The sequence below is a fragment of the Giraffa tippelskirchi genome, chromosome 2 (genome assembly GCF_054371585.1).
Source record: "Giraffa tippelskirchi isolate mGirTip1 chromosome 2, T2T-mGirTip1v1.2.pri, whole genome shotgun sequence".
Lineage (NCBI taxonomy): Eukaryota > Metazoa > Chordata > Mammalia > Artiodactyla > Giraffidae > Giraffa > Giraffa tippelskirchi.
This window is the reverse complement of record NC_137276.1, coordinates 189,061,994-189,087,413: the sequence shown is the minus strand read 5'-3', so window position 1 is coordinate 189,087,413 and position 25,420 is coordinate 189,061,994. Positions and strand designations below refer to the sequence as shown.

The 25,420-nt window shown below is 39.3% G+C and overlaps 2 protein-coding genes across 7 annotated transcripts in view; one reads left to right on the top strand and one right to left on the bottom strand.

Annotated features, from left to right (window-relative positions):
* Positions 1-25,420, top strand: part of CMSS1 (cms1 ribosomal small subunit homolog) — a 401,056-nt gene that overhangs the window by 130,830 nt on the left and 244,806 nt on the right. The window contains exon 2 of one of the 5 annotated variants that reach the window (XM_081572483.1): positions 23,346-23,509. The exons of the other annotated variants lie outside the window; for them this stretch is intronic. The gene's annotated coding sequence lies outside the window, so the exon portion shown is untranslated. The remainder of the gene's footprint in view (positions 1-23,345; positions 23,510-25,420) is intronic. 5 annotated transcript variants of the gene reach the window in all.
* Positions 1-25,420, bottom strand: part of FILIP1L (filamin A interacting protein 1 like) — a 314,206-nt gene that overhangs the window by 119,012 nt on the left and 169,774 nt on the right. The window contains exons 2-4 of one of the 2 annotated variants that reach the window (XM_081572464.1): positions 8,815-10,107; positions 3,366-3,618; positions 2,464-2,637 (exon numbers count right to left, since the gene is read on the bottom strand). In XM_081572464.1, coding sequence (XP_081428590.1) covers positions 2,464-2,637; positions 3,366-3,608 — 417 coding nt within the window. In that variant the 5' untranslated portion in view covers positions 3,609-3,618; positions 8,815-10,107. The remainder of the gene's footprint in view (positions 1-2,463; positions 2,638-3,365; positions 3,619-8,814; positions 10,108-25,420) is intronic. The other variant, XM_081572463.1, reaches the window with a different exon arrangement.

Here is a 25,420-nt window from a genome sequence, read left to right as displayed (position 1 = left end):
CGTTCATATGTATTTTTTAGTGATACAATTTCATCATATGTCATCCACGGTGTTGCTGGAAGTGGAATTTCTTTATGCTGTACTTGACTAACCCCTACTCATTCTCTGGTGCTTGGCTTTCCTGATTCTCCTGTCTAAACTTGATCCCCTGTTATACTTTCTCATACTGCTTTGTGGTTTTCACTACAAAAATTAACATAGTTGTGCGTGTGTGTGTGTATAAAATATACTTTTTGTGTGATCTTTTGTTGTCTGACACTCTTTTAGACATTAAGCACTCTGAAGACAGAAACCACAACTATTTTTATACAGTGAAAATTATAAAATAAAATTTTAAAGCAAAATTATACAGTTGCTTAAAATGAGTACTTTAAGAATTACCTTAAGGTAATGCTAATAAGGTAAGCAGGCTGGAAAGAAATAGGAGGTTGAAACAGTCCTGGACTCTGTGTTCTTCTCTCCCTATGTCCCCATCCATACCCTTTGCAGGCCTCCACCTTAAGTCAGTGTAGCTGAGAACATGTGTAGCTGAGAACAGTTTGTTTTTCTAAGGTATTTTGCATTATGAATAGATAAATCCACTCTAGTTTACCCTAGACATAGTTGAGATTTTTTACATTTTTTTAAAAGAACATTATTGGGGGGAGGAGAATGATGGAAGAAAACAAAATAATAAATTTTTAGTATGCACATCCTTATCCTGATGTAATTATGGTGCTCCCTGGTATGGTTGTAGTGGGAACACTCCTCCTCCTTTCTTTTCTTCAGCCCTATGTAAGGACTCGTTGTCAAACTTTTCCTTTATTGTTTATTGTCTAGATATGTCCCCTCACCCATCACTTCCTAGATAGAGGAAGAGGGCAGGCAACTGGGTGTATATGGTCTTCAAGGAACTGAGAGAGTCTTGTAGCTGAGGGGAGAAATCTATAGGAGGGACGTAGTAGGCGAGAGAAGAAAACAGACAAATCATAGATGTGGGAATATAAGATGTGTGTGTGTGGTGTATGTCAGGGGGAGGGTATTTCTTGGAATAGTAATCAGGGAAGGTTGGATTTATAAAGCAGGGCCAAATTATGATTAACTTTCAGGGACACTTTGCAAAGTTAGGATTGCAAGCATTAGCAGAGAGGGTATTTCCAATTTTGCAGTGTGCAGTAGATTTCGTAACTAAAACTTTTTCCTACTGATTTCAAGATATGTTTGAAATTATTCTGTTTCATTTTACACTGAAGTGTTGAGGGGCTATGCCATTTGTGCAGTTCTGTGAGGATATGCTCAGTGATCATTAATTTGCATTTGTGAAATTTGTGCTTAATACTGTTTCACAGTCACTGTGTTGGGAGCTTGGATACAGTTTTAACACTATTGACTTGAATGAGGGTTTGGCTCCTCTTGTTTAAAATTTGGATTAAAGCTCAATCAACAGACTTTGGGTGGTCTCATCTTCACCCCCTAGAGAAGCAGATCCATGTGACCAAACTCCTTAACAATTTGGCAAGACAGTAGGCTTCTCTCATGAGACACCCAGGACAAGAATAGCAGGGACATTAGAGGTCATTCCTGAGGTCGGTTGCCAGACCATGGGGGAGAGTTGTCCAAAACTTGCTTTCGCTCTCTCCAGCCTTAACTTATGCTCCTAGTTGTTTCTTTTTTATAAAAATGAACAATTATGAAATTTTCCATCGAGGTGTCAGAGGAAAATGGAAGAATAAACTAAGAATGCAAAGAAGTTTCAGAAATGTCAGCAAGTAAAAGAGCAAGCAGTGCTGTATCTTTGTGCAGTGGTGGCCGTGTTGAGACTGTCCATCTTTGCCACTGGACTTACTGGGCACACTTGGTGGGGACAGAGTCTTCACTGTCATTAAACTATTGAAAGAAAAAGAGGATATGTGCTCATCTAAAATGTATACTTCCTAAAACCCTGTTTCTTGGACAGTTTTTCAGATCATTTCTATTCATGCTCAGAATTTCTATGACATAATACTCCAGTGTTTTCAAAGAAATTAACCTCCATGGTTGAACTTTATCTGTTTTTTATTATTGCCTTCAGATCTCTAAAAGAAGTACAGATCCGTGTGTGTGTGTGTGTGTGTCTGGGTCCAAGTGTCTGTGTTTCTTTGCGTGTGTGTGTGTGTCTGTGTGTGTATGTGTCCGTGTTTGTATAAGAAGGAGACGGGGGAGAGAGAAGGAGGGAGGAATTCTCTTGCATTTATTAGGTTTTAGTCTGATGTCAAGAAACAAATCTAGTGGGAACATCTTGCTTCCTGTCCGTAATTTATTCTCCTCTTCTTTCCTGTAGAGCATGTAGTGTTTATCTACCTTGGGTAGGTTTTAAACATACAACTATAAATAATCGAAAAAGGAGTTAGTTACATGTCCTGCTCACCTGCCAGGCCCAGTGCTTTACTGGCTGGTGAGCTTACTTCATCTCCCTAGGTGCACACTCCTGATTACAATACATACCTCATTCATTGGTTTCTCGTAGATGTCCTCCTGCCAAGGGGCAGATTTTGCTTGAAAAGCATCTCGCTGGAGAGCTTCTAGCACCTTTTTTGGAGTGACAAACCCATACTGAGCTTCCAGCAAAGCCAAGTCCATTTTTTCAGCCTTTAAAACGCCTATGACCTCATCTCGAGCCTGTAGGAACAAAGGGAATTTCAGAAAGCCCACTTTATCTACGAGCAGTCTCTGCAAGTGATTTCTTGTGTTGAGTGTTTTTTCTTTTTTTCTTCTCTTTCAAGTATAAACATATTTTGTTACAGCACCTTTTACAAAAGGTAGCAAAACTATGTCCCTTTATCCTTCTTACAATCTAGTTACACATGAATAATGCTTTTCATTGTGACAACTAGACAACATGGAGAGAATTCTACGTTTTTCATTGTGTTTGACAAGTAGATAACATGACATTCCTCAATGGACTGGTATTTTCATCTTCAGGGATACGAAATAAGATTGTCCTATCTGTATAGCAGCTGTTTATTTTGTGTAGGTTAATAATGCTGGGGCAAATCTAGGAGCCAGTTCATGTGAGGTATCAAAGCACCTACTGTCATTTAAAACTGACCCAGAAGTCATCAGCTATAATTGTTACCCTTCCGTGCCTGTGCGCTGAAGCAGCATGAGTGGAGGATATGACCTTTCACATGTGCATGCCAATCGCGTGTCATCATGACAGTCCTTTTAGATGTGATTAATTACTCTTCGTGTTGCCAGAAGAAAATTCTGTGTATGTGTCCTTGCACTTTGCTTTCATGTGCATACAAGTATGAAGCACAGATAGCTATGTCTGCGGCAGCCTACACACCAAATTCTAAGCAGCCTTCCCCTGGAAGCACGAGGGCAATAATTCTAAGCCAGCTGACCTGCAATTCTCCCTCCAGAATGCTGAGAAGAAATAAGAGGTCATCTCTTGAGAGGTCTTCTCCTTGGTGGCCATTACCACTGTGTGGCTTAGGATATGGAAGGATTGCATCCGACTCACTGGTGGGGTCTTTGTCCTGCTGCCTCTGCTTCTTGTCCTCAGGGCCTTGGAAACTGTGGTCTTTTCCAGGTCTTGGAAATTGCTCTGGGGCCGAGCCCTCATTGTCACTGCTTTTGGAACGCATTCTTTAAGGGCTGGAAAGAAGAAAGACAATTTGTAATGCTTAGTGGAAGTGGAATTTTAATAAGAGAACCTATTACTGCTTTGACAAGTCTGCACTCATGTTATATTTACCACAGCCAAACACTCAATCTTTCTGAAGTCTACAGCAGAGAAGGGTATTAGCAGATTCATAAATCACAGTCTTATTTACACTTCTGTTTTTAAAATCAACATTTTAAAAAATGTGTTCTGCTTTGATTAAGGCCACTTATGTCCATGGGTAAACAGACTGTATTTGAACTTCATCCGCCAAGCATTCCACCTGAGGGACCTGGGTCATACCTCCAACCTCGGCTTAAGTGCTTACTTAAGATGTACTTAACATAATTATAAAATGGTAAATTTGCTAATTGTTCTGACTTTCTGCAGATTCACATTGTGGTTCCACAAGGGTTTCCTTGTGGAAAAACATTGAAAAATGTTTTTAAATTTCTTAGCCTTTAGTGCTTTAAGAGAGAATTATCAGAATTACTGTTACAAAATACTTTGGGTTATTTTGTTATGATGGTAAAGTGTAATATTAAAGGAATGAAGGCTTGGTTCCTGGCTGCATCCCTGACATTCTGCTAAAATTCCAGAACTGTCCTTGGATAAGTCAAGGGTTTATATTTAGAACCCTTATCTCCAAAATAAGAACCCTAGTGCCTATAGTAGTTAATTTTTATGAAAACAATATAAAATAAATTAATATTTGAGAGACAATTTTAGCTGTACATCTTATTATATAGGTATTGAAATTAATTTACAATAGCACAATAATTTGTTCCACCTTTGAGGTTTCTAATGAAAAAAGAAAATATCAATTGAACTTACAGTCTACTTCAGTGATGTTCAAAAAGATTGTTAATTTTACTCATTCGTACAAGTCAAGAAACTATCATCATCATTGGTGCCTTGCTTTTCATTTGTAATAATATTTCTTTAAAAATCAGAAGCGGTGGAACTCCCCTGGTGGTCCAGTGGCTAAGAATCTGCCTGCCAATGCAGGCAACATGGGTTCCATCCCTGGTCTAGGAACTAAGATTCCACATGTTGCAGGGCAGCTTAACCCCTGTGCCACAACTACTGAACCCGTGCACTGCAACTACTAAAGCCCACTCATCTAGAGCTAGGGCTCTCAAAATGAGATAAGCTACTGCAACAGGAAGCCCACGCTACCGCAACTAGGGAGTAGCCCCCGCTCACCACAGCTAGAGAAATCCCACACACAGCAATGAAGAGCCTGTGCACTGCATCAGAAACCCACTACAGCCAAAATTACATTAAAAAAAAAAATTCTGGAGAGAATTCCCTGGTGGTCCAGTGATTGGGGCTCTGGCTTCCACTGCAAGAGGGCACAGCTCTATCCCTGGTTGGGGAACTAGGCATGGCCAAAAAAAAAGAAAAAAATCTGGAAAAGTTCAAGCATACAGAGAAGTATGAAAATATAATGAATCACTACATGCTACCACACAGATTTGTAAAATTTCCATGTATTACATATTTGGGTAATATCTTACAGATTAACCCAAACAATCCAGTACATTAGAAAATAGTTTTTTAAGTAAAATATTATAGATAGAGTAGAAGCCCCTATGTACGTCTTCCTTAACGCACTTTCTACACATCCTACCCCATAAGTAACCAACTTGAATTTGGTGTTTATTCTTCCCATGCATGTTTCACACTTTATATTTTTAATGTGTGTGTATATATTGCTGAGCCATTTATAGTATTACTTTGCAGATTTTCAAACCTAATGTAAACATAGCATATTGAGTGTAGCATTCTGAAAGTTTTTTTGTACTATATTTTTGAGATTCTTACTTGTTCCATTTTACTTATTTTACATATTTGACTGCTATATGGTATTACACTGTATGAGTAATCCACCATTTACTTATTTGTTTTACTGTTGATGGATATTTAAATAATTTACATGTTTTTAGCATTAGGAAAAAATGCATTTTTTACATTTTTGCATTTTCTTCCTGTGTACCTGCATTTCTTCAGGTATTCTTTATGGCAGAAGAGTGGGATCTTTGGACTCTGCTATATTGTGTTCTCAGCATTGCTAGGGATTACTGCTCTCCTGAGTGGAGTACCAATTTATAGCAGAGTATAAGTGTTCTCCTTGCTCCATATCTTCATCAACACGTGCTATTGTGGAATTTATACCAATTTGGTAAATGAAATGGTATCTGATTTGCATCCTAAGTTAATAAGAGCAGCATCCTTTTATGTGTTTAGATGCCATTTGAGTTTCTTCATAAATTGCTTGTTCATAGTCTTTGCCCATTTTCCTTTTGTAAATATTAGTTATTTTTTTCTTATGAATTTATAGGGATTCATTACATATTCTATAAGTTACTGTTTTGTTGATTATATGTTTTGCTGTTATTTCTTCTGATAGTAGCTTAAACATTTTCACTTTATGTCTTTTGTGATAAAGAAGTTTTCAGTTTAATTTAGTCAAGTTAATCAGTTTTTAAATCAGTTCTTTATTTTTTAATTGGAAGATAATTGTTTTACAATATTGTGTTGGTTTCTGTCATACATCAACATGAATCAGCCATAGGTATACATATATCCCCTCTCTCTTAAACTTTCCTCCCACCCCATCCCACCCCTGTAGGTTGTCACAGAGAACTGGGTTTGAGCTCTCTGCATCATACAGCAAATTCCCAGTGGCTATCCATTTCACATATGGTAAAGTATATTCTTCAGTGCTACCCTTTCAGTTCTTCCCACTCTCTCCTTTCCCCTCTATGTCCACAAGTCTGTTCTCCGTTTTTGCGTCTCCATTGCTGCCCTGCAAATAGGCTCATCAGTACCCTTCTAGATTCCATATATATGCATTAATATATGATACTTGTTTTTCTCTTTCTGACTTAACTTTACTTTATATAATAGGCTCTAGGTTCATCTACCTCATTAGAACTGACTTAAATGCGTTCCTTTTTATAGCTGAGTGATAGTCCATTGTATATATGTACCACAACTTCTTTATCCATTCATCTGTCAATGGACATCTAGGTTGCTTCCATATCCTATCTGTTGTAAACAGTGCTGCAATGAACATTGGGGTACATGTGTCTTTTTCAATTATGGTTTCCTCAGGGTATATGCCCAGTAGTGGGATTATTGGCTCATATGGAAGTTTTGTTCCTAGTTTTATAAGGAATCTCCATACTGTTCCTCTTAGTGGCTATATCAGTTTACATTCCCACCAGCAGTGCAAGAGGGTTCCCTTTTCCACAGCCTCTTTAGTATTTATTGTTTATAGATTTTTTTTTTATGATGACCATTTTGACCAGTGTGAGATGATACCTAACTGTAGTTCTGATTTGCATTTCTCTAATAATAAATCAGTTCTCTTCTTTATAATTTGCATTGGAAACCAAAATTTGAGCAGTGGCAGTATAATAGAATGGTTAAGACCATGAACTCTGGAAACACTCTGCCTGAGTTCATATATCTCCTCCATTACTTATTGGCTATAAAACTTTGGCAAGTTACTTGATATCTCTCTGCCTTTCTCATTTGTAAAATGAGGATGATAATAGTAGTATATTCATAACCTAAAGTTGCTGTGAGGATTAAATTAGTTGATACATGTCGTATGTTTATAGCATGCCTAATACAATATTATCACCAAATAAACATTAGCTTTTATTATTAACATTATTAACTTTTTACTTTTATTCCCTCCAATTTTATAGTGATTCTGTATTACCTTTATAGTTTGAAAAAAATTTAAGAACTAAAGCAAGTTTATTTGATTATTTCATCTAATGAATTGTGAACCATGAATTCAGTGGGAAAGAAAAGAAGATTGAAAGAAATGTTTTGTGTGTTTCCTGGTTACTCTATTGAAGAATTGACTCTTTCCAGTTCCACCTTGCTGGCACCACTTGAGAAATCAGAGTGCAGAACAGTTTAGGAACCTTGAAGTCTTCATAACCAACCAGCTAAGCCTCCATTCATCTCTCCACCCATCTTTCAACAAGCATTTATTGAAGACCCACTGTGTGTCCTGCACTAAATTGGTTATTTATGGTGTGACTATCTTAATTTTCTTAATACAGGTGGTACACTTTCAAGTGTAAAGTTTATGGAAATAGTTTGTAAATCTGGGGTCATGAAAAGTGCACTGAACTAGACGGAAGTCAGGTGAAAAGAATTCTATCACAAATCAGCTGTGGGACTTAGTTAAGATGTGATCCTCCCTGAGTGCAGTGTCCTGATTTGTGAGGTGAGATGGGTGAGGAGGTGATCTCTATGACCCCCTTTCTCCTAGGATATATAATGATTCTTGCCACTGTGCCTTTCTTTTAGCATATATTATAAATAGTGTGTTTAAAAGACATGGATTTGTGGGTCTGCACCCTATAGGAAATCCACAGAAATCTAAACGCTGCATGTGGATATGCAGGAAACCTGTGACTAATGGTTTTCACCAGAGTAGAGACCACAGTTAAAAGCACTTGAAGAAAGAATCCCAGAATTAATTTTCAACAGAGAATTGTTCAGGAGCCTCATCATAACAATCAGGCTGTAAAAGCAGAACTTGAAGGTGTTAGTAGTGGCTTACCTGTTTATTATGTATTTTGTCAGTAACAAACCAACTATCAAGTGATACTAGTGGGACACCCTGCCTTAAAGTTGCAGTATCCATCTGGAGAAATTTAAAACATTCACTTTCAAAGTTTTAACAAGTCATGTAGTATGTTTTCTCTATAATTCGTGTTCATTCTGACTTTCCTCCATCACACATTTATTCCTCTATTAGCTGCTAGAGATCAACAGTGATGGTGGTGATGGTGGTGGTAATGTTGATGATAGCTAATACTTAATGAGTAGTTCCTACATGCCAGGCATTCTTCTAAGCATTTTACATTTCTTAACTCATTCAGTTCTCCACAACAACCCTATGAAGTGTGGGGATATTATTATCTCTATTTACAGCAAAGAAATGGAAGCACCAATGAAGGCTGCACAGCTGGTAAGTGGAAAAACTGGGATTTGAATCCAGACAACCTGGCTCTACTACCTGTGCTCTTAAAAAATCATGCCTCATGCTATTATACTGTACTGCCAAAGACAGATGGTTATAAACACCCTGTCTGAGATGGATGCAGATACCATGTGTGAAAAATGTTTGTAGCCTTGCTGAAGAGATTACTTACCAATAATTACAGCAGAGATGAAAGTGATCTGTGGCAGTAGTTGTCACTGACTGTCCACTACTTGGCTTCCCTGGTGGCTCAGCTGGTAAAGAATCAGCCTGCAGCGCAGGAGAACTGGGTTCAATCCCTGGGTTGGGAAGATCCTCTGGAGAAGGGAATGGCTACCCACTCCAGTATTCTGGCCTGAAGAATTCCATGGAGTGTCTAGTCCATGGGGTCGCAAAGAGTTGGACATGACTGAGCAACTTTCACTTTCACTCCACTACATATCCAGGAAAGGATTTGTTTATTTGAGAAATGCAAAGGCATAAAGGGAGTATATTTTTATGTAGGGATGGAAAGTTAGGATATATAGAATTTTTGACTGTGAAAAGCCCCATTATATGTATATTTATGTACTAATAAATAATGTTCCTATACTAGCATATTAATATATGCTATGTACCTTATGAAAACATATTCAAAAATAAAAAAGAAAAATATTAATAAAAAATAAGAAATCTAGTTTTTTTTCTCCCACCCCGTTGGATTATCTTGATCACTTCAGGAAGATCATTACTCTGGCCTATAGGAATAATGGAAGGTTGTTAATGTAGAGTAAATATGTTTAAAACACTTAAATATTATGTACCACTTTGTTTATATAAATGTTCTCACATGAAGGACAAGGTCTTCAGTTTCTTCTATCTAATATTAATAGTCTCCATTCATGTGTCCTATGGGATTTCTGACCTGGTGTTTCATACCTAATGGCTATTCAAGAAAATGACTGATTTGTTCCTTCTACTTTGTGCGCTTTCCACAATTTAGGTAACATTGCTAAATAACAGTGGCTCAAAACTGTAGGTTACTCTGCATTTTCAGTCATCTTGCAGCTCAGCTGGGTGTGAATGGGCTGATGGGCTCACTCCGTATCTGACTCTCAGCTAGACAAACTTGATCTCAACTGGATCATCTCATCTCTGCTCCATGTTGGCTTTCAGCCTCTGGTGGGCTAGACCAGGCTTCCTCATACAGCGGACTCAGGGCAGCATCCCAAGAGTGTGATGAGTAGTGATCTATGGCAGTAGTTGTCATCGACTCTCCCCTGCATCACTTATTCTCCCCTACTCCAAGTCTTCAGTTTTTTTGGTAAAAGAGCATTACAAGGTCACCCCAAATTCAGGAAGTGGGGAAATAGATTCCACTTCTTGATGGAAGGAGCTGCAGAGTCACATTGCAGAGGACTGGGTAGAATTAACTGCAGCCATCTTTGAAAAACTCTTCGTCTGTCACACTTACAGATTCATATTTCTGTGAAAATCAAATAGAAGCCTAGTTTAAAAGAGAGGTAAAATGTGTTTGGTTCTTTACTTCTTTTAGTTTCCTGGAAACGTAGGGTTATTTTTGTGACTTCTATGATGCATTCCTGTGCTTTCCTCTTACCCAGGTAGTCAAATGTGGAACAATAGCCTACTGATAAGAACCAACTTGTATTCTGTTACTATTCAGTAAGGATTCCTCTGTCACCATTAATCTTATCCAAGGTATGCCTTCCAGAATTCCAAGATAATGTAAGTTTCTGTTTAGCAGGGTAGCTTGCTAAGCATTGCTCATAAGTAGTGCTCTTTGAGTTTATGGCAACTCTGAACCACTACAGGTCTTCCTAGGTGGCACTAGTGGTAAAAGAACCCACCTGCCAATGCAGGTTAGACGTAACAGACGCAGGTTCCATCCCTGGGTCGGGAAGATCCCTTGGAGGAGAGCATGGCAACCCACTCTAGTATTCTTGCCTGGAGAATCCCCATGGACAGGAGCCTGGTGTGCTGCAGTCCATAGAGTCGCACAGTCGGACACGACTGAAGCAACTTAGCATGAAGCACAGACTGCTACAGAAAACCGAGTGGATCTCCATATACGCACTGTCTTCCCTCACCTCTCATTCTTTTTTTTTTTTAATTGAGTTATAGTTGATATACAATATTATATGTTACAGGTGTAAAATATAGTGATTCATCATTTTTAAAGGTTGTATTACATTTATAGTTATTATAAAATATTGGCTATATTCCTCCTCACCTCATTGTTAAAGTGAGTTGAGTCAAATCCTCCAGGAGTGCACAGATCATTTGCCAATGATGATATTTATAAGTGATTTTTTTTAAAAAAGGAATGAGCTGAAACATTTTTATGTTATGTTTATCCTTTTTAAATTGTTTAGAGTTTTTCTGAAACTATCTTTTTTGGGGACTAGGGAAAATAGCTTCAGCATTCTTGCTGGTGCTCAATTGGGTTTGTGAACAGACCCTTCATGTGCAGACTTTGGGTTGACTGAGGAGAGTGTGTCTCCACGTGTTTACAGTGGTGGAGTTTCCTTACCCTTCTGCCAACAACCACAAAGTGATCAGTAATGAGAAGTAATTAAGTATCGAGAGGAAGAAAACAAAGACATGAATTTCATGATACTCTCATGCTTTGTATTATCAGTGACTTCATTGTTTCTCTTGGCAAATTTTTTATGCATCTGTGCTTGGCCCAGGGGTGCGTACTGAGGAAAAGAAAAATTTTGTAATAGCAGCGGTGGTTTGGGGTTTTCAGGTTACAAAGTGAAAAAAATGGAATGGAAAATTGCTTTTGTTTATAACAAATCATGATGCCTTACTCTTTTCATAACTGTCGCTAGTGACATAATGCCTGATGGTTTTGCAAAGAGGAAACCTGCCTAGTTGTCAAGTTTAACAAGGCCTAATGTGTTGATTATCTGTGACTCTCGGAGCCATAGAATGGCAGCCTTCAGAAATGTAAGGGAGTGATAGACTGGGAATCAGGAAACAGGACTTCTAATCTCAATTCTGCTTTTAATTAGCTAGGCTCTGGGTCGTAGCTTGTAAAATAAGGATATTAGGCTGGGTTGGCCCCATGAGGTCATTCAGGATGAAATAAGGTTTCTTTCCCTTGACCCCTACCCTGGTACTCACTCCCTAATGGGTCCCCCTTACTACAGAATTTGTGCCTGAGACTAGATGATCTCTGAGGTCCTGGGACTTCCCGCGTTAGAATTTTGTGCTTCTCTGTTGTCTTGTATCTATGGATACAAATACAGTGCAGTTGGCCCTGAGAAGCAGATTCTTCTTTGTTTTCCTATGCAGTGACCTCAGTCAGTTTTTCTTTGGCATAAGCTGGTTGAAATCGCGATATATTTTGGTAAGGATGTGTTCATGCAGAAGAAGGACAAATAGAATTTTTTGGAATTACTTACTTAATTTAGTTACAGGAAATGGCCAAATGTCAATTGAGACCCATTGTAACTACCACCTCCCCCTAGCGTACAAGCCCCTAGCCAACTCCTTACTATAAATGTTGAATTTTCTTAATCATTCTTTCTTTGTATAACAAAAACTGCTTATTCTACATAATTGGATGCTACTCAGACATAATTTAGTCTCTGCATACCTGTTTATTTCCATGTTTGAATGGTGGAAAGAGGTTATTTGGCTGTATAAAAGAACTTCCGAATGCCTCAGTGAAAGAAATTGGTTGTGGTCTTGATCATTTACTATGATATCGGGGTAACCAATCAAAACTACTCCAATTTAAAGAAGAAAATAACAATGAAAGCTTACATTAATTCAGTACTTAGCAAATAAATACTAAATGCTTTCTTTTGGTTAACTCCTTTAGTCTTCTCAAAAACTTTTTCTCTGTTTTGCAATAGAGGAAACTGAGGCATAGCTGCTAAGTAATTTGCTGAAGGTCATACTGCTAGAAAGTAGCAGAGCCAGGTCCCAGTGTGGGCGTCTGGCTTTAGAATTCAGCAAATCATTATGCTATATCTACTTAGGGTCTCATAAGAAGGTATACTTAGTAAAGGAAAATATCCTGCTTCAACATTGTTATTCAATAAACATTTATGAAGTACCTACTGTATCAGTTATCATATTTGCTAATTTGTGCAAGCTTATTTTTGTATCTAGACTAATGTCTGTTTTGTTGATATGGGTACAGTTAATTCTGGCTACACAGAATTACACAGAAATATGAATATTAATGAATTCACAACTTCTAGCCCTTTCAGCAATTGGTCTATTCAGTAAAGATGTTTTGTTTTCATGCATCATTTATGTGCAGAAGCTAAGCCACCTTTTCTCAAACACTTTGCTGGCATCTTGGGTGTGGGCAGAGGGAGCATGGCAAGAAAGACTGTGAGATTATGGGATCAAATGGATCTGGATTTGAATCATGTTAGCTCTGTGGCCTTGAACAACTTACTATTACCTCTGTGAGCCTTCAGATGTAAAATGGAGATAATGCTACCTGGTAATGAGTTTATTGTTCATGCTTTGTGAGCTTAGGGTCCCTGTTGTTCATGTCTGTCTCTGCAATGTTCAACAGAGTTGGACCTCAGCAGGGATTCATTTGAATGACTGAATCATGCAGTCCTCAATAGAGCTGATTGGCTGTAAGTATCAATAGGGACTGCCTCATAGTAAAGATGAGTCATCTGTGAACCACAGGCTAGAAATTCAGAAAAATGGTACTGAGAATCTGATAGAAGCAGCTAATGTGTATAGACCTCTTACCACATGCCAGGCACTATCTTAAATGCTTTGTGTATGTCATCATTTAATCTTAAAGAGTTTTACCCTTAGTAAAGACTGTAGGAAAGGGCATGGTAAAGCTAAACTAAGGGTGGAGACTCTCAAAGACAAAAATTAATATCAATATGAGGGTAGTCCCCTTCATGAATCACAGCCTTGTAGTGGCAAAAGGACATAGTGCTGTGCATGGCCACCTAAGACAGATGGGTTATAGTGAAGAGTTCTGACAAAATGTGGTCTGCTGAAGAAAGAAATGCAGCCCACTACAGTATTCTTTCCTGGAGAATCCCATGAACGGTATGAAAAGGCAAAAAGATATGACCCTGAAAAATGAGCCCCTCCAGATCAGAAGGTGTCCAATGTCCTACTGGGGAAGAGTGGAGGGCAATTAGCAATTGCTCCTGAAAGAATGAAGCAGCTGGGCCAAAGTGGAAACAACACTCAGTTGTGGTGAAAGTAAAGTCTGATGCTATAAAGAACAGTATTGCATAGGAACCTGTAATGTTAGGTCCATGAATCAAGGTAAATTGGACGTGGTCAAATAGGAGATAGCAAGAATGAACATGGACATCTTAGGGAATCAGTGAACTGAAATGGACAGGAATGGACAAATTTAATTCAGATGACCATTAGATCTACTACTGTGGGCAAGAATCCATTAAAAGAAATGGAATAGCGCTCATAGTGAACAAAGAGTTCAAAATGCAGTACTTGGGTGCAATCTCAAAAACGACAGAATGATGTTGATTCATTTCCAAGGCAAGCCAATTCAGCATCACAGTAATCCATGTCTATGCCCCAACCACTGATGCCAAAGAAGCTGACGTTGACCAATTCTATGAAGATATACAAGACCTTCTAAAACCGACACTAAAAAAAGATGTCCTTTTCATCAAAGGGGATTGAAATGCAAAAGTAGGAAGTCAAGAGACACTCAGAATAACAGGCAAGTTTGGCCTTGGAGGTCAAAATGAAGTAAGGTAAAGGCTAGCAGAGTTTTGCCAACAGAACGCACTGCTTCTTGGAAAGAAAGCTATGACAAACCTAGACAGCATATTAAAAAGCAGAGACATCATTTTGCCAACAAAGTTCTGTGTAGTTAAAGCTCTGATTTTTCCAGTACCCAAGTACAACGTGAGAGTTGGACCATAAAGAAGAATTCCACTGAGAGCCAAAGAACTGTTGCTTTTGAACTGGGGTGCTGGAGAAGACTCTTGAGAGTCCCCTGGACTGCGAGGAAATCAAACCAGTCAATCCTAAAGGAAATTAACCCTGAATATTCATTGGAAGGACTGATGCTGAAGCTGAAGCTGCAGTACTTGGGCCATCTGATGGGAAGAGCCACCTCATTGGAAAAGACCCTGATGCTGGGAAAGGTTGAAGGCAAAAGGAGAAGGGGACAGCAGAGGATGAGATGGTTAGATAGCATCACCTCACCAACTCAGTGGACATGAATTTAATCTAACTCCGGGAGATAATGAAGGATAGGGAAGCCTGGTATGCTACAGTCCATGGAGTCGCAAAGAGTCAAACACAACTTAGTAACTGAACAACAACAATCAGGGTAGTGCTGGTACCTACACAAAGTTTAGTTTGTGTGTTTACACACATGTGGGTGGAGAAGGGACACTCGGTCCCCAAGACCTACTAGAAAATTGCAGTTAAAGTCATTGAATTTTCAGAACCTTTATCATATATACCCTGACCCTTTGTTCTATCTCAGCCTCATCTCCCTGATTACAGGTTCACATGCATAAAATGAGTTCAACATCCACCACACTCCTTTTTATTTGACGGTACCTTGAACAGTCCTTAGTCCTGTTTTTATGTCTGTGACATAATGTAGTGCCATTTAAACTCATTTGTAGGAAGTTTGGGGGATGAACTGTTTTGATGGCAAGATGGCTGCATAATGCACAGTGAGTCTGTGCCGACTAAAGGACGCTCTTTGCCAAGAGACAACCTTGAAAGTGATTCAGTGTCTTAAGTTTGAATGTGTTTAACATCTAGGGAGCAGACTGTTGGCTAGCTTTACATTTCCACTTGGATTTCCCCCTCTCTCTGTGTGGATCCATAAAGCTATAACTTAGTTCCCTGAAAGGGGAATGGAAAGAGAAGTAGTAAGATTATGGGGTTCTCAGCAGAGCTGGTTGAGCCCTTAATATTAACTGTCTCATGGTAAATGTGATTCATCTATAAAAATACTGGCTATAAATAGATGTTAATAGTGCTCAGTTGCAGATCAGCCAGGTTGTGCTTGCATGGCCACATTTGGGAAAAAAATCCTGTTGAGTATTTATTTGGTTTCTCTTAAGATGAAAAAATAAAAGTTTGTTTCCTTTTATTGCCCTAGTCACCCACATTTGAAGACACTAAATTCAGCCAGCTACAGCAGAGCTCTCTGATGGCTAAAAAAAGACACATTGAAAAACAGATAACCTAATTTAGCAATGGCCCCCCTTTATCTTTTTCTTCTATTTTCAGTAAAAGTCATTGAAACATTCCCTTAACGGTGTTTTTTCTTGTAGGGTAGGCATGAATAGGGCTTCAGAGAGGGGAATAGAACTTGGGGATCTGTGATTCAGGTCCATATTCTTAAGAATTCTGGTTCCTAAAAGAAATTCAGGGTTACTTTCACAGCAAATGTGAGGTTCAGAAGCAGTGTAGTCATCTCATCCATCTCCCATAGTATCAATCGGTTCAGTCAGTTCAGTCACTCAGTCATGTCCGACTCTTTGAGACCCCGTGAACCACAGCACGCCAGGCCTCCCTGTCCATCGCCAGCTCCTGGAGTCCGCCCAAACCCATGTCCATTGAGTCGGTGATGCCATCCAACCATCTCATCCTCTGTCGTCCCCTTCTCCTCCTGCCCTCAATCTTTCTCAGCATCAGGGTCTTTTCAGATGAGTCAGCTCTTCGCATCAGGTGCCCAAAGTATTGGAGTTTCAGCTTCAACATCAGTCCTTCCAATGACACCCAGGACTGATCTCCTTTAGGATGGACTGGTTGGATCTCCTTGCAGTCCAAGGGACTCTCAAGAGTCTTCTCCAACACCACAGTTCAAAAGCATCAATTCTTCGGCGCTCAGCTTTCTTCACCGTCCAACTCTCACATCCATACATGACCACTGGAAAAACCATAGCCTTGACTAGACGGACCTATATTGACAAAATCAACATAGTATCGGGCACTAGGTATTTTCTGTGCCCATCTACTCCAATGTTACACATTGTTCTGTGCCCATCGACTGCATTGTTACACATTGTCCTGTGCCCATCTACGCCATTGTTACACAGCTCTAAGTGTCTGAGGGCTTCCCTGGTGGCTCTGATGGTAAAGAATCTGCCTGCAATGCGGGAGACCCAGGTTCGATCCCTGAGTCAGGAAGATCCCCTGGAGAAGGAAATGGCAACCCACTCCAATATTCTTGCTGGAGAGTCCTGTGGACAGAGGAGCCTGGTGGGCTACAGTCCATGGGGTCATGAAGAGTCAGACACAACTGAGCAACTAACATACACAAGTGTCTGAAAGTGCTTCCTTGTGAGCTGAAATACAGCTCCCAGGATCTTTATTCATTTATCCTTCTCCTGCCTCCAGAGCTAAGTCAAGCAAGGCTACTTCTCTTACCTCATTGTGGCCCTTCAGTGGGAAGTACTCTGTTCTTTTTTCCAGATGTAACACTCACCACACCTCACATTATGTAGTTTTTTCTCCCTCATTCAACACACCATCTCACCACACATTTTGATTGCTCCCCTTTAGAATTACGCTTCATTAGGTTAGATGTTTCTTAAAGAAATGCATAGAGTTGGGCATGATTTCCCAGATAATAAACACAACTAAAGTAATGAAATGGTAAGAGTATATACTTAGGGAAGACCTCCGTCTTCTTATATTGGATCTCAGTATAGATCAAATAATTTGATAGTAGGCATTTAATGAAGACTTATTCCAGTTTTGCTTATCAGATGAGTGCTTGTAACACCTTTCATGTGTACATTGCTCTTTATATCAGTAAATAGATAATTATTCACCCTGTTTTTCAAGATGAGGAGTTTGAGGTTCAGAAAGCTTAAATAACTTTGATTAGTAAACCTTGAGCCAAAACTGAAAATTCAGGCATTCTGACACTCCTTTCTCTCCAGTCTCATGCTAGATTTATCAACACTGTACTTTTTTATAAGCTCGAATATGTTCTTTGGTTGCTTGTCCACAAAGTGCTAGAGTCAGAGAAGCTGCTATGCTGTAGATACAGAATAAACAGCCTGCCAATGGGGTCTAATAGAGCAGACTTACATCATGGCTTTTCTTAGCTGTGTGTTCTGAAGAAAGGACAAAAAGAAATATAAAAATCTCCGAGTATAAATAGTTGATTTATCCAAGTTTTCCATTACAAATCAGTGGCTCTTTAAATATTCTTTTCTCATTTAAGGTTGATATAGGGCTGGGAATGTTTTCCAGATCTTTGTGGAATAGAACAGAAGAAGAAAATTATTTTCATATAGTCCAAGTTAACTTTAAGTGCATTTTAAAATGCCACACTCCCGGTACTAGAGAAGAGCTCTTGAAAATCATATGATTCTTTTAACAGTTTTCAAACTACATCACTTTTCATATTTCTTCCAAGTCTGCTCTCTGTTTTTTCTTAGAAACATGGTGCTATTGAGCCAGTCAGTTAACCTTTATATTCTCTTTGAATTTTTGTCTCTTTGGCTCTTGGAACCAGTTTCTTCCAATCTCCTTCTTCTGAAACCCATTGGAAGTTAATGTGCCCGTGGTCATGACCAGATCCAGCCCCAGAAGCCAGAACTCTTGCCTACAGCTCTGTCGCTATTTCCATAGCAGCGCTACATGTTCAACAGGCCAGCCCCTACTTCTTCCAGCCCTAGAAAGATATGAATCTTAAAAGATAAAAAATGCATCTTTATAGAACCCAGTGTCCCACAAATTTTTGTTGACTTTCTCGACCTCTTCCTCACCCATTAGTTGACAGAGAAGGCAATGGCAACCCACTCCAGTACTCTTGCCTGGAAAATCCCATGGATGGAGGGGCCTGGTAGGCTGCAGTCCATGGGGTCGCTAAGAGTCGGACATGACTGAGCGACTTCACTTTCACTTTTCACTTTCATGCATTGAAGAAGGAAATGGCAACCCACTCCAGTGTTCTTGCCTGGAGAATCCCAGGGACGCAGGAGCCTGGTGGCCTGCCGTCTGTGGGGTCGCACAGAGTCGAACATGACTGAAGCGACTTAGCAGCAGCAGCAGCAAATCACCCTGACTGCCTTTTGGCCTCCTCTTGGCTAGACCAACCTAGCATAATAAAGAGCTCAGAGATGAACGGGAGATTTGAGATCAAGAGTTTCCATCTATAGATTCCAAATGACATCTTTCCTTTTTCTTCTTTTATCTACTGACCTGTGACTGGAATAGAGTGATAGTGTGTTACTAAAACAAATGTTGCAGCTGGTAAAGTCCTAGGGCAGTACTCGACCTTGCAGCCATTTTATTTCTCCTTTCCCACATCTACCGTTACTTAATCTATCTTCCTGTACTAGGGAACAGGTCCCTGCTTGTCTCCCAAGCATTTGCATCTAGTCTGGCTCGTGTACACTTGATCTTATTAGGGGAAAAAAAAGAAACTAAATTTGTAAAACTCCAATTATTTGCCAGATTATATGACTCATACTTTCTATTCTTTACATCTCTTTTTTAAAAAAATTCAAACACATGGACTTGGTATTATTCTCCTTATTTTAAAGATGAAAAAACTGAGACATTGAGAAATTCACAATTGAATAGAAATATAGATTCAAGACTAAATACAGAATACCAACAAATGCTGTAAATAATGTCCAATGTACAAAGTGTGTTGGGAGCATTTGAGAGGAAATGTCTAACTGTGCCAAAGATTGGTGAGTGAAAGCACATCAGAGTTAAGTTGAGCCTTGGAGGATAAGAGTAGCTGGCTCATATGTGCAGGTTGAAGGTGGATGAAGAACATCATGTGGCAAATATCAAGTCATTCCTTATGGCTGAAGTAAAGAAGACCAGCAAGGAAATTTGAATGTGTATTCTATGTATTAGATGTTAATAAAAAATTATTGTTAATTTTGTTAGCTGTATTAATGACATCATATTTATGTGAGAGAATGTCCTTTTTATTTTTCTAGATACACAGCAAATTATCCTACTGTGAAATACTATGTCCTTCTCATATGTCCACATATGAGAAGACTGCAGGCCTAGGGTTGCAGACTCTAACACCTATGGAGGACTGACAGGCCTCAGACAGGAGTGATGCATGCACTTTACTTTTAAATATTTCAGAAAAAATAAAGTTTGGCAAAATATTAATGGTTGTTTAAGGGTGGGTAAGTACATGGTCTTTGTTATATTCTTTTTACTTCCTATAAATTTGGAAATGTTCATGACTAAAGATTTAAATAGACACACACCAGAGACATAGTGTTGGATACATAATCTTTTAAGAAGTTTAAAGAGGAGGGGAGCAAAAGGGGCAAGGTAAGAGAAAGAAGACACTAATTTTGGGGTGTCTGACAGAGACAGAGAAGCAGAAAACTGAGCTGTGTCCCAAGAACCAAGAAAGAAAATGATTTCAAGGAGCAGAGAGCTGCTGTGACTTTTTTTTTTTTATCAACATTGCCACTTCTCAGAACAGTTTTGAAACTCTACTTTTGGAGTTTTCTGTTTTTTGGAATATCTCTCAGCCATGGCAAAATCTGGTTCATTGAAGGTGAATTTGACTTCTTACCACAGGGAAAAGTTCCTTGGAGCCGAATCTAGTGCATGAAGTCAGGATTTGGGTCAGCTAATACTGTTTTTGGTCAAAGAACCAGTTGTAACCTTTAAATAATGAGATTGGGTTTTGTACGTGGTCTTTGAACCAGTTTTGAAGATGTTTCCAAAACCTGTCAGCCATGACACATTATCAGAGTAAGCTTCATATAGGAAAACTTTTGACAGAATGACACAAATGGATTTATAACTTCGAGCTTTTGTTTTGTTTTTAATATTCCATCTACTTTGGTTATATGTCAGATCTTTGGTGTCCCAAAGCTTCAGGTGGTTTTCTAGAATCAGAAGCTTCTGAACAAGCAAAAAAGTAAGAGACGACATGGTGTATGGCAGGGGGAGGTGCGCAGGCTCTGGAGCTGCGCTGTCCAGTTTGGGGCAAACTACTTCACTTCTTCGGGACTCAGTGTCTTTGCAGGGTTGTTGGGAGGGTTTGAGATCATATGTATAAAATGCTGTGCCCAGTGCCGTACATATGACAGGAACATGTGACTTATCTTGGTAGAGACATAATGATATAATTTTATCTCTTGATTCATCAGACATACCTTTCCTCTTGGGACATCAAGTGAGATAAGAACATAACAAATGGATTTTTGCCTTTTAGCATCATGAGGAGAATATATTACTCAGCCTTACATTGCTAAAGGCATGGGGAGTTCTTTTAGTCACTGCTAAACCTGTATTTTCAGGAAGTGTGTTATTCTGTCCCTTGCCAAGATGGAGATTGGCAAGCTGAAGACATTGGAAATTGGCCAAGAACCAGTGCCTGTTATTTAGCAGAGAGGTAATAGGGAACTATGATCCTGCCAATCTGGAGGGACTTAACATGAAGTGACTAGCTTCTCAGTCCAAACTGCCATAACTGTTCCAAACAAGATGACGAAGGCTGCTGATTCAAAGGGGTAGGCTCACCCAAGCTCTTACTGGTGTGCCTCTTCCACCAACCAAGACTTTTAAATCTTCTCTAATACCACAGCAACGTATAACTTACCTGGCTGGGCACTCTGCTAAAGCACTTTAGATATACTGTTCCCTTTGATACTGGAAACAGCCTATCAGCAAATACTACTATTAACCTGTGCTTTATTGGAAATTTAAATTGAAAGAGGTAAAGTCAGTCTGCCCCTAAGCCACAGAACACTGCAGCAGGGCAGGAATTCCTGCTGGCTTTAGAACCCACCTAGTCTTTGCAAAGCTTATGTTCCAGTGCCCGAGTTCTTTCTCTCTCGGAATAATGATCTGTGTAAAGGGGGAGGAGAAATCTCTTCAGTAACCCTGGCATAAATTTGACTACACTGGCAAAATAAAAAAGGGCCAGAGTCCTTTCACCAAAGACCTGCATAATTAAGCAGTAAGAGAAGAGAACGTATCTCCAGGGAGTAAGAAAAATTACCTAGGCTAGGTTGGATCTCAGATTGGAGCCCAGTGTGAATCAAGTTCTTACTCCTTCACAGTTCTCCATTATTCAACTCAGAGTGTCTGCCTACAATGCTGGAGACTTGGGTTCAATCCCTGGGTCGGGAAGATCTCCTGGAGAAGGAAATGGCAACCCACTCCAGTATTCTTGCCTGGAAAATCCCATGGTAGGCTACAGTCCATGGGGTTGCAAAGAGTCAGACACGACTGAGCGACTTCACTTTCACTTTTCTGAGTATTAGCTTGGGACTTATGGAGCAGGAAGTCTGCTTTAGTCAAGAAGCATCAGGGAGCATCCAAAAGCATCCAGACAACCACATGCAGCAGGGTGGACACTGGGCCTAGATGGTGTGACCTGGCCTAGCTCCTATGAGCTTGGGTCAGACTAATTATCAGTGTTCTTCTAACTGGTGTCAGGACTCTCCTTGTGTCCTCTAAGAAGGGTTCACCAAGCCCCTTCCCAAGCTCCTAGTTAATCTTATGAAAGTATGCATTTCCAGCACTTTTTAATTAGGGGTGACCCCTTCCCAGTCCTGTTGAATAGATTTGGACCTCAGGACATGGGACTGGGATAGATTGAGCTCGGAGGTTCTACCCACTGTGTGTGGTTCCATATAACCCTTTGTTTGAAAGTGCCTAAGGCAGCCAAGAGTGTGAGTTGACCCAAGAGGGCGGCTTCTGCTAGGAGCTATAAGTAAATAAATGGATGTTAGAGTTTACAATTAAGGGGGAAGGGATGGGGGAAGAGACAAAGAATCACTACCCTCCCTTGAGCATGTTGCTTTGGGTATTTTGCTAATGATTGTAAAGCATTAACACACAGACTAAACTAAGCTCTTTGTGTTCTTTGCAAGATGGAGAGCTTGCCAAGTCAATTTCAGCATGCAAAGCCCAGACAATTATTCTTTTGGCATGTAGGGGCCACCCTTGTTTTTGCTGGGGGGTTGGAGGCGCATAGCCTATTGACACAGGAAGGCTTTATAAGAAAAAAGAAGGCAACTAAAACCCTGTATTTTTTAGAAAAGAAATTCCCTGTTAGGGTTCTCTGCCCCTACCCTCTATGCTAAACCTCTGCCGCGGAGCCAACAGAAGAACCCCTTGGGCTCAGAAGTGCCACACACACTTTGAAGTCCACGGCGTGTTACTCGTTCTCGTGTTACTCGTTCATGGCTGTTTTCATTTCCTCCACTTAGCACCTCAACATGAAATCGTGTATTTCTTTTGTGAGTGTGTGCATGAAGATGGTTGATAGCTGTATTTCCAGTGACAACCATTGGAAAGATAAAGTTCTTGAGATTCCTTATCTAACATATGCTTTGCAATAGTGATTCTCAGCCTATGAACCCAGAACCCCTAGGAACTTTCAAAGTTGTCTAAGGAGGCTTCCAGTCATCTTCCGAAAGCATTGTGAGAAATCAAGTATGCTGTGTCTCCAGAATGGAGGCTGTTGTGATTGAGAGCATACAAGCCATTTAAAGGTTCTGAATTTGTTGTAGGCTTTTGTGGTTATGTCTTTCTTCATTCTGTGGATAGGAAAAGCTACAACTACTGTCAGTGGGGAATTAGGAAATTCCTAATTTTTTATTATGGAAAAGGAGTTATCCTGGAAAGGATGAGTAACAAGTATCTGAACTTCTTTTTTGTAGCAGCTAAGCTAGAGGCTCCTGTTTTCTTGTTACTGAACCTTCTACTTCTATGTTTTCTGATCCTACATGGTTTCAGGTCTGGATCAGAACCCCCTGTTGGTTGCATTTGAAGCTGAGAAGTGGACTGAAGACATTTGATCTTTCAAGTTGTTGATCTTAAAAACTATAAATGAAGTTTGTTTTAGTATAATAAGAGAATTCATGCCTCTACTCTCTTCAGTACAAGTTACCATACACAAGGTAATTACCTTCAGGTGAGAAATTATTGCAGTTTAACTTGGTGGCGGCTACATGCCGAGGACGGAATCCAGAGTATTCTTATTTTTAGACTTTAGTAGGGACTGCTTCTTCCAGCATGTTGGCTATAGTTTTTAAAATAGAAGTTTGCTGGCTCTATAATATAAAGGACCAAATTGCCAAGCATAGACACTTTCTTCATCAGGGGGTTATAGCATTCATTGCATAGGCGCTGACAAATGCCTGCCTTCTGTTCTGATTGATTTATTATCGTTGTATTTTTTTCTTCTTCCTTTTCTGTCAACATTTCCCTTTTCTAAATAAAGGAGAAAAATGTCCCAATTAAAAAGCAATATATGTTAAGCACTGAAAATAGGGACGCAAACATAAAGAATAAAAAAATTCATCTTTAATCCAGCCATGCTCTTCATCTTTTAGTGTAATTTCTTCCGCACTTTCTTCTCTTCTGTATCTATTATAACATGCATGTTGTTTAGAGAATAGTATTCATTGTCATTTTTCCAAACCACAGTTTTTAATGGTTACATTTCATTATATGATGGCATCGTTATTAATAACCATTCTCCTCCTGCTGGATATTTGGTTTAACATCCTCTTTTGAGTCCTTCCTTCCTCCTCCCCAACCTTCACTTTAGCAGCCTATATCCTATGGATCCAGAAAGGATCCAGAACTAACAAGGATCCTTGACCACTGTCTGGACTTAATGAAACCGGCTGGAATCTGTAAAAACTGGCTTTGGCTCAGAAAAATCTCTGTTTGTGTTTTAAAGTCATGATTTTGGTCTCTGCAGGATTTAATCACAGCTCATAATTGTTATTCTATCTCCTCTCTAAATTCTTTCCCCTTTACCAAATTAAACATGAAAAATGTTTGAATACTTTTAAGAAGGTAAAAAAAAATGTAGAAATCATTAGATACTGTTAGAGTAGACCACTCTACCACCTTTTCAGGCCCTGAAAATTGAGAGTTTGAAAATGAAATAAGAATTGAAATAATGTATTCAAGCAATTCATCTTTAACAGTTGAAGGATATTTGCTTTCACAAATGTTTTCTCTTCATGGAAGAGGCTAGTATTTTATTCACAATTTACTTTGTTATGTAGACTTGAATTCAAAAAATGAGAATCAGGCTTGGGGAGTGTGTTTCGTAAAGAGTAGAAGCAAAGCTGATTAGAGACTGGTGGTGGTACGGTAAGAAATATTTTTTCCTTTTAAAACAACAGCATTCTATTTCTGATCTTTGGAGTGAGTGTGTCCTCATTTTAATATTCCTTTATTACCGAAAGACAGTACTTTGTGCATAAATATGGTTACCAAACAGTGTACAAAATATTCAATTATTTCATGACTTAGGATGTGCAGAGAAGTACCAAACTGGTCTAGAAAAGAGTCTCAGAATCATAAATCATAAATCATAAAACAGCATTGCAGTGGGAAGAGCTGGGAGATGGGCTTGCCCAGCTCTTCCCCAGCAGGCAGTGAGTGGGAAAGGGAAACTGCTGTGACAAGCACTCATCCACCCTGTGAGCCTTCATTTTTCATAACTCTGTGGTTTTAGAAAACATAGCCAATTCTTTCAAGATGTGTCCAAAATATTTGTGCCATTTTTATTTCCTATGGCACTGTTATTAACTGAATGCCACCTGATAATATAAATTATGCTGAGTAAATTTTAAGGAAGGAAGATGTCCTAAATGTGAAAGATGGGGAAGGTTTCCCACAAACTGAGCGAGTAGCCAGAGTGATTTTCATTAAGGATATAATTAAAAGAAAATTTTGCCATTGTAAGCTCCTGGTTCTAAAAATGCTATTGCTCAGCCTACCAAGAAACCTTAGGCTGTTTCTCCAATTTCTGTTTTGGCATATTGGTACTATTCAGTCTATTCGTTTTT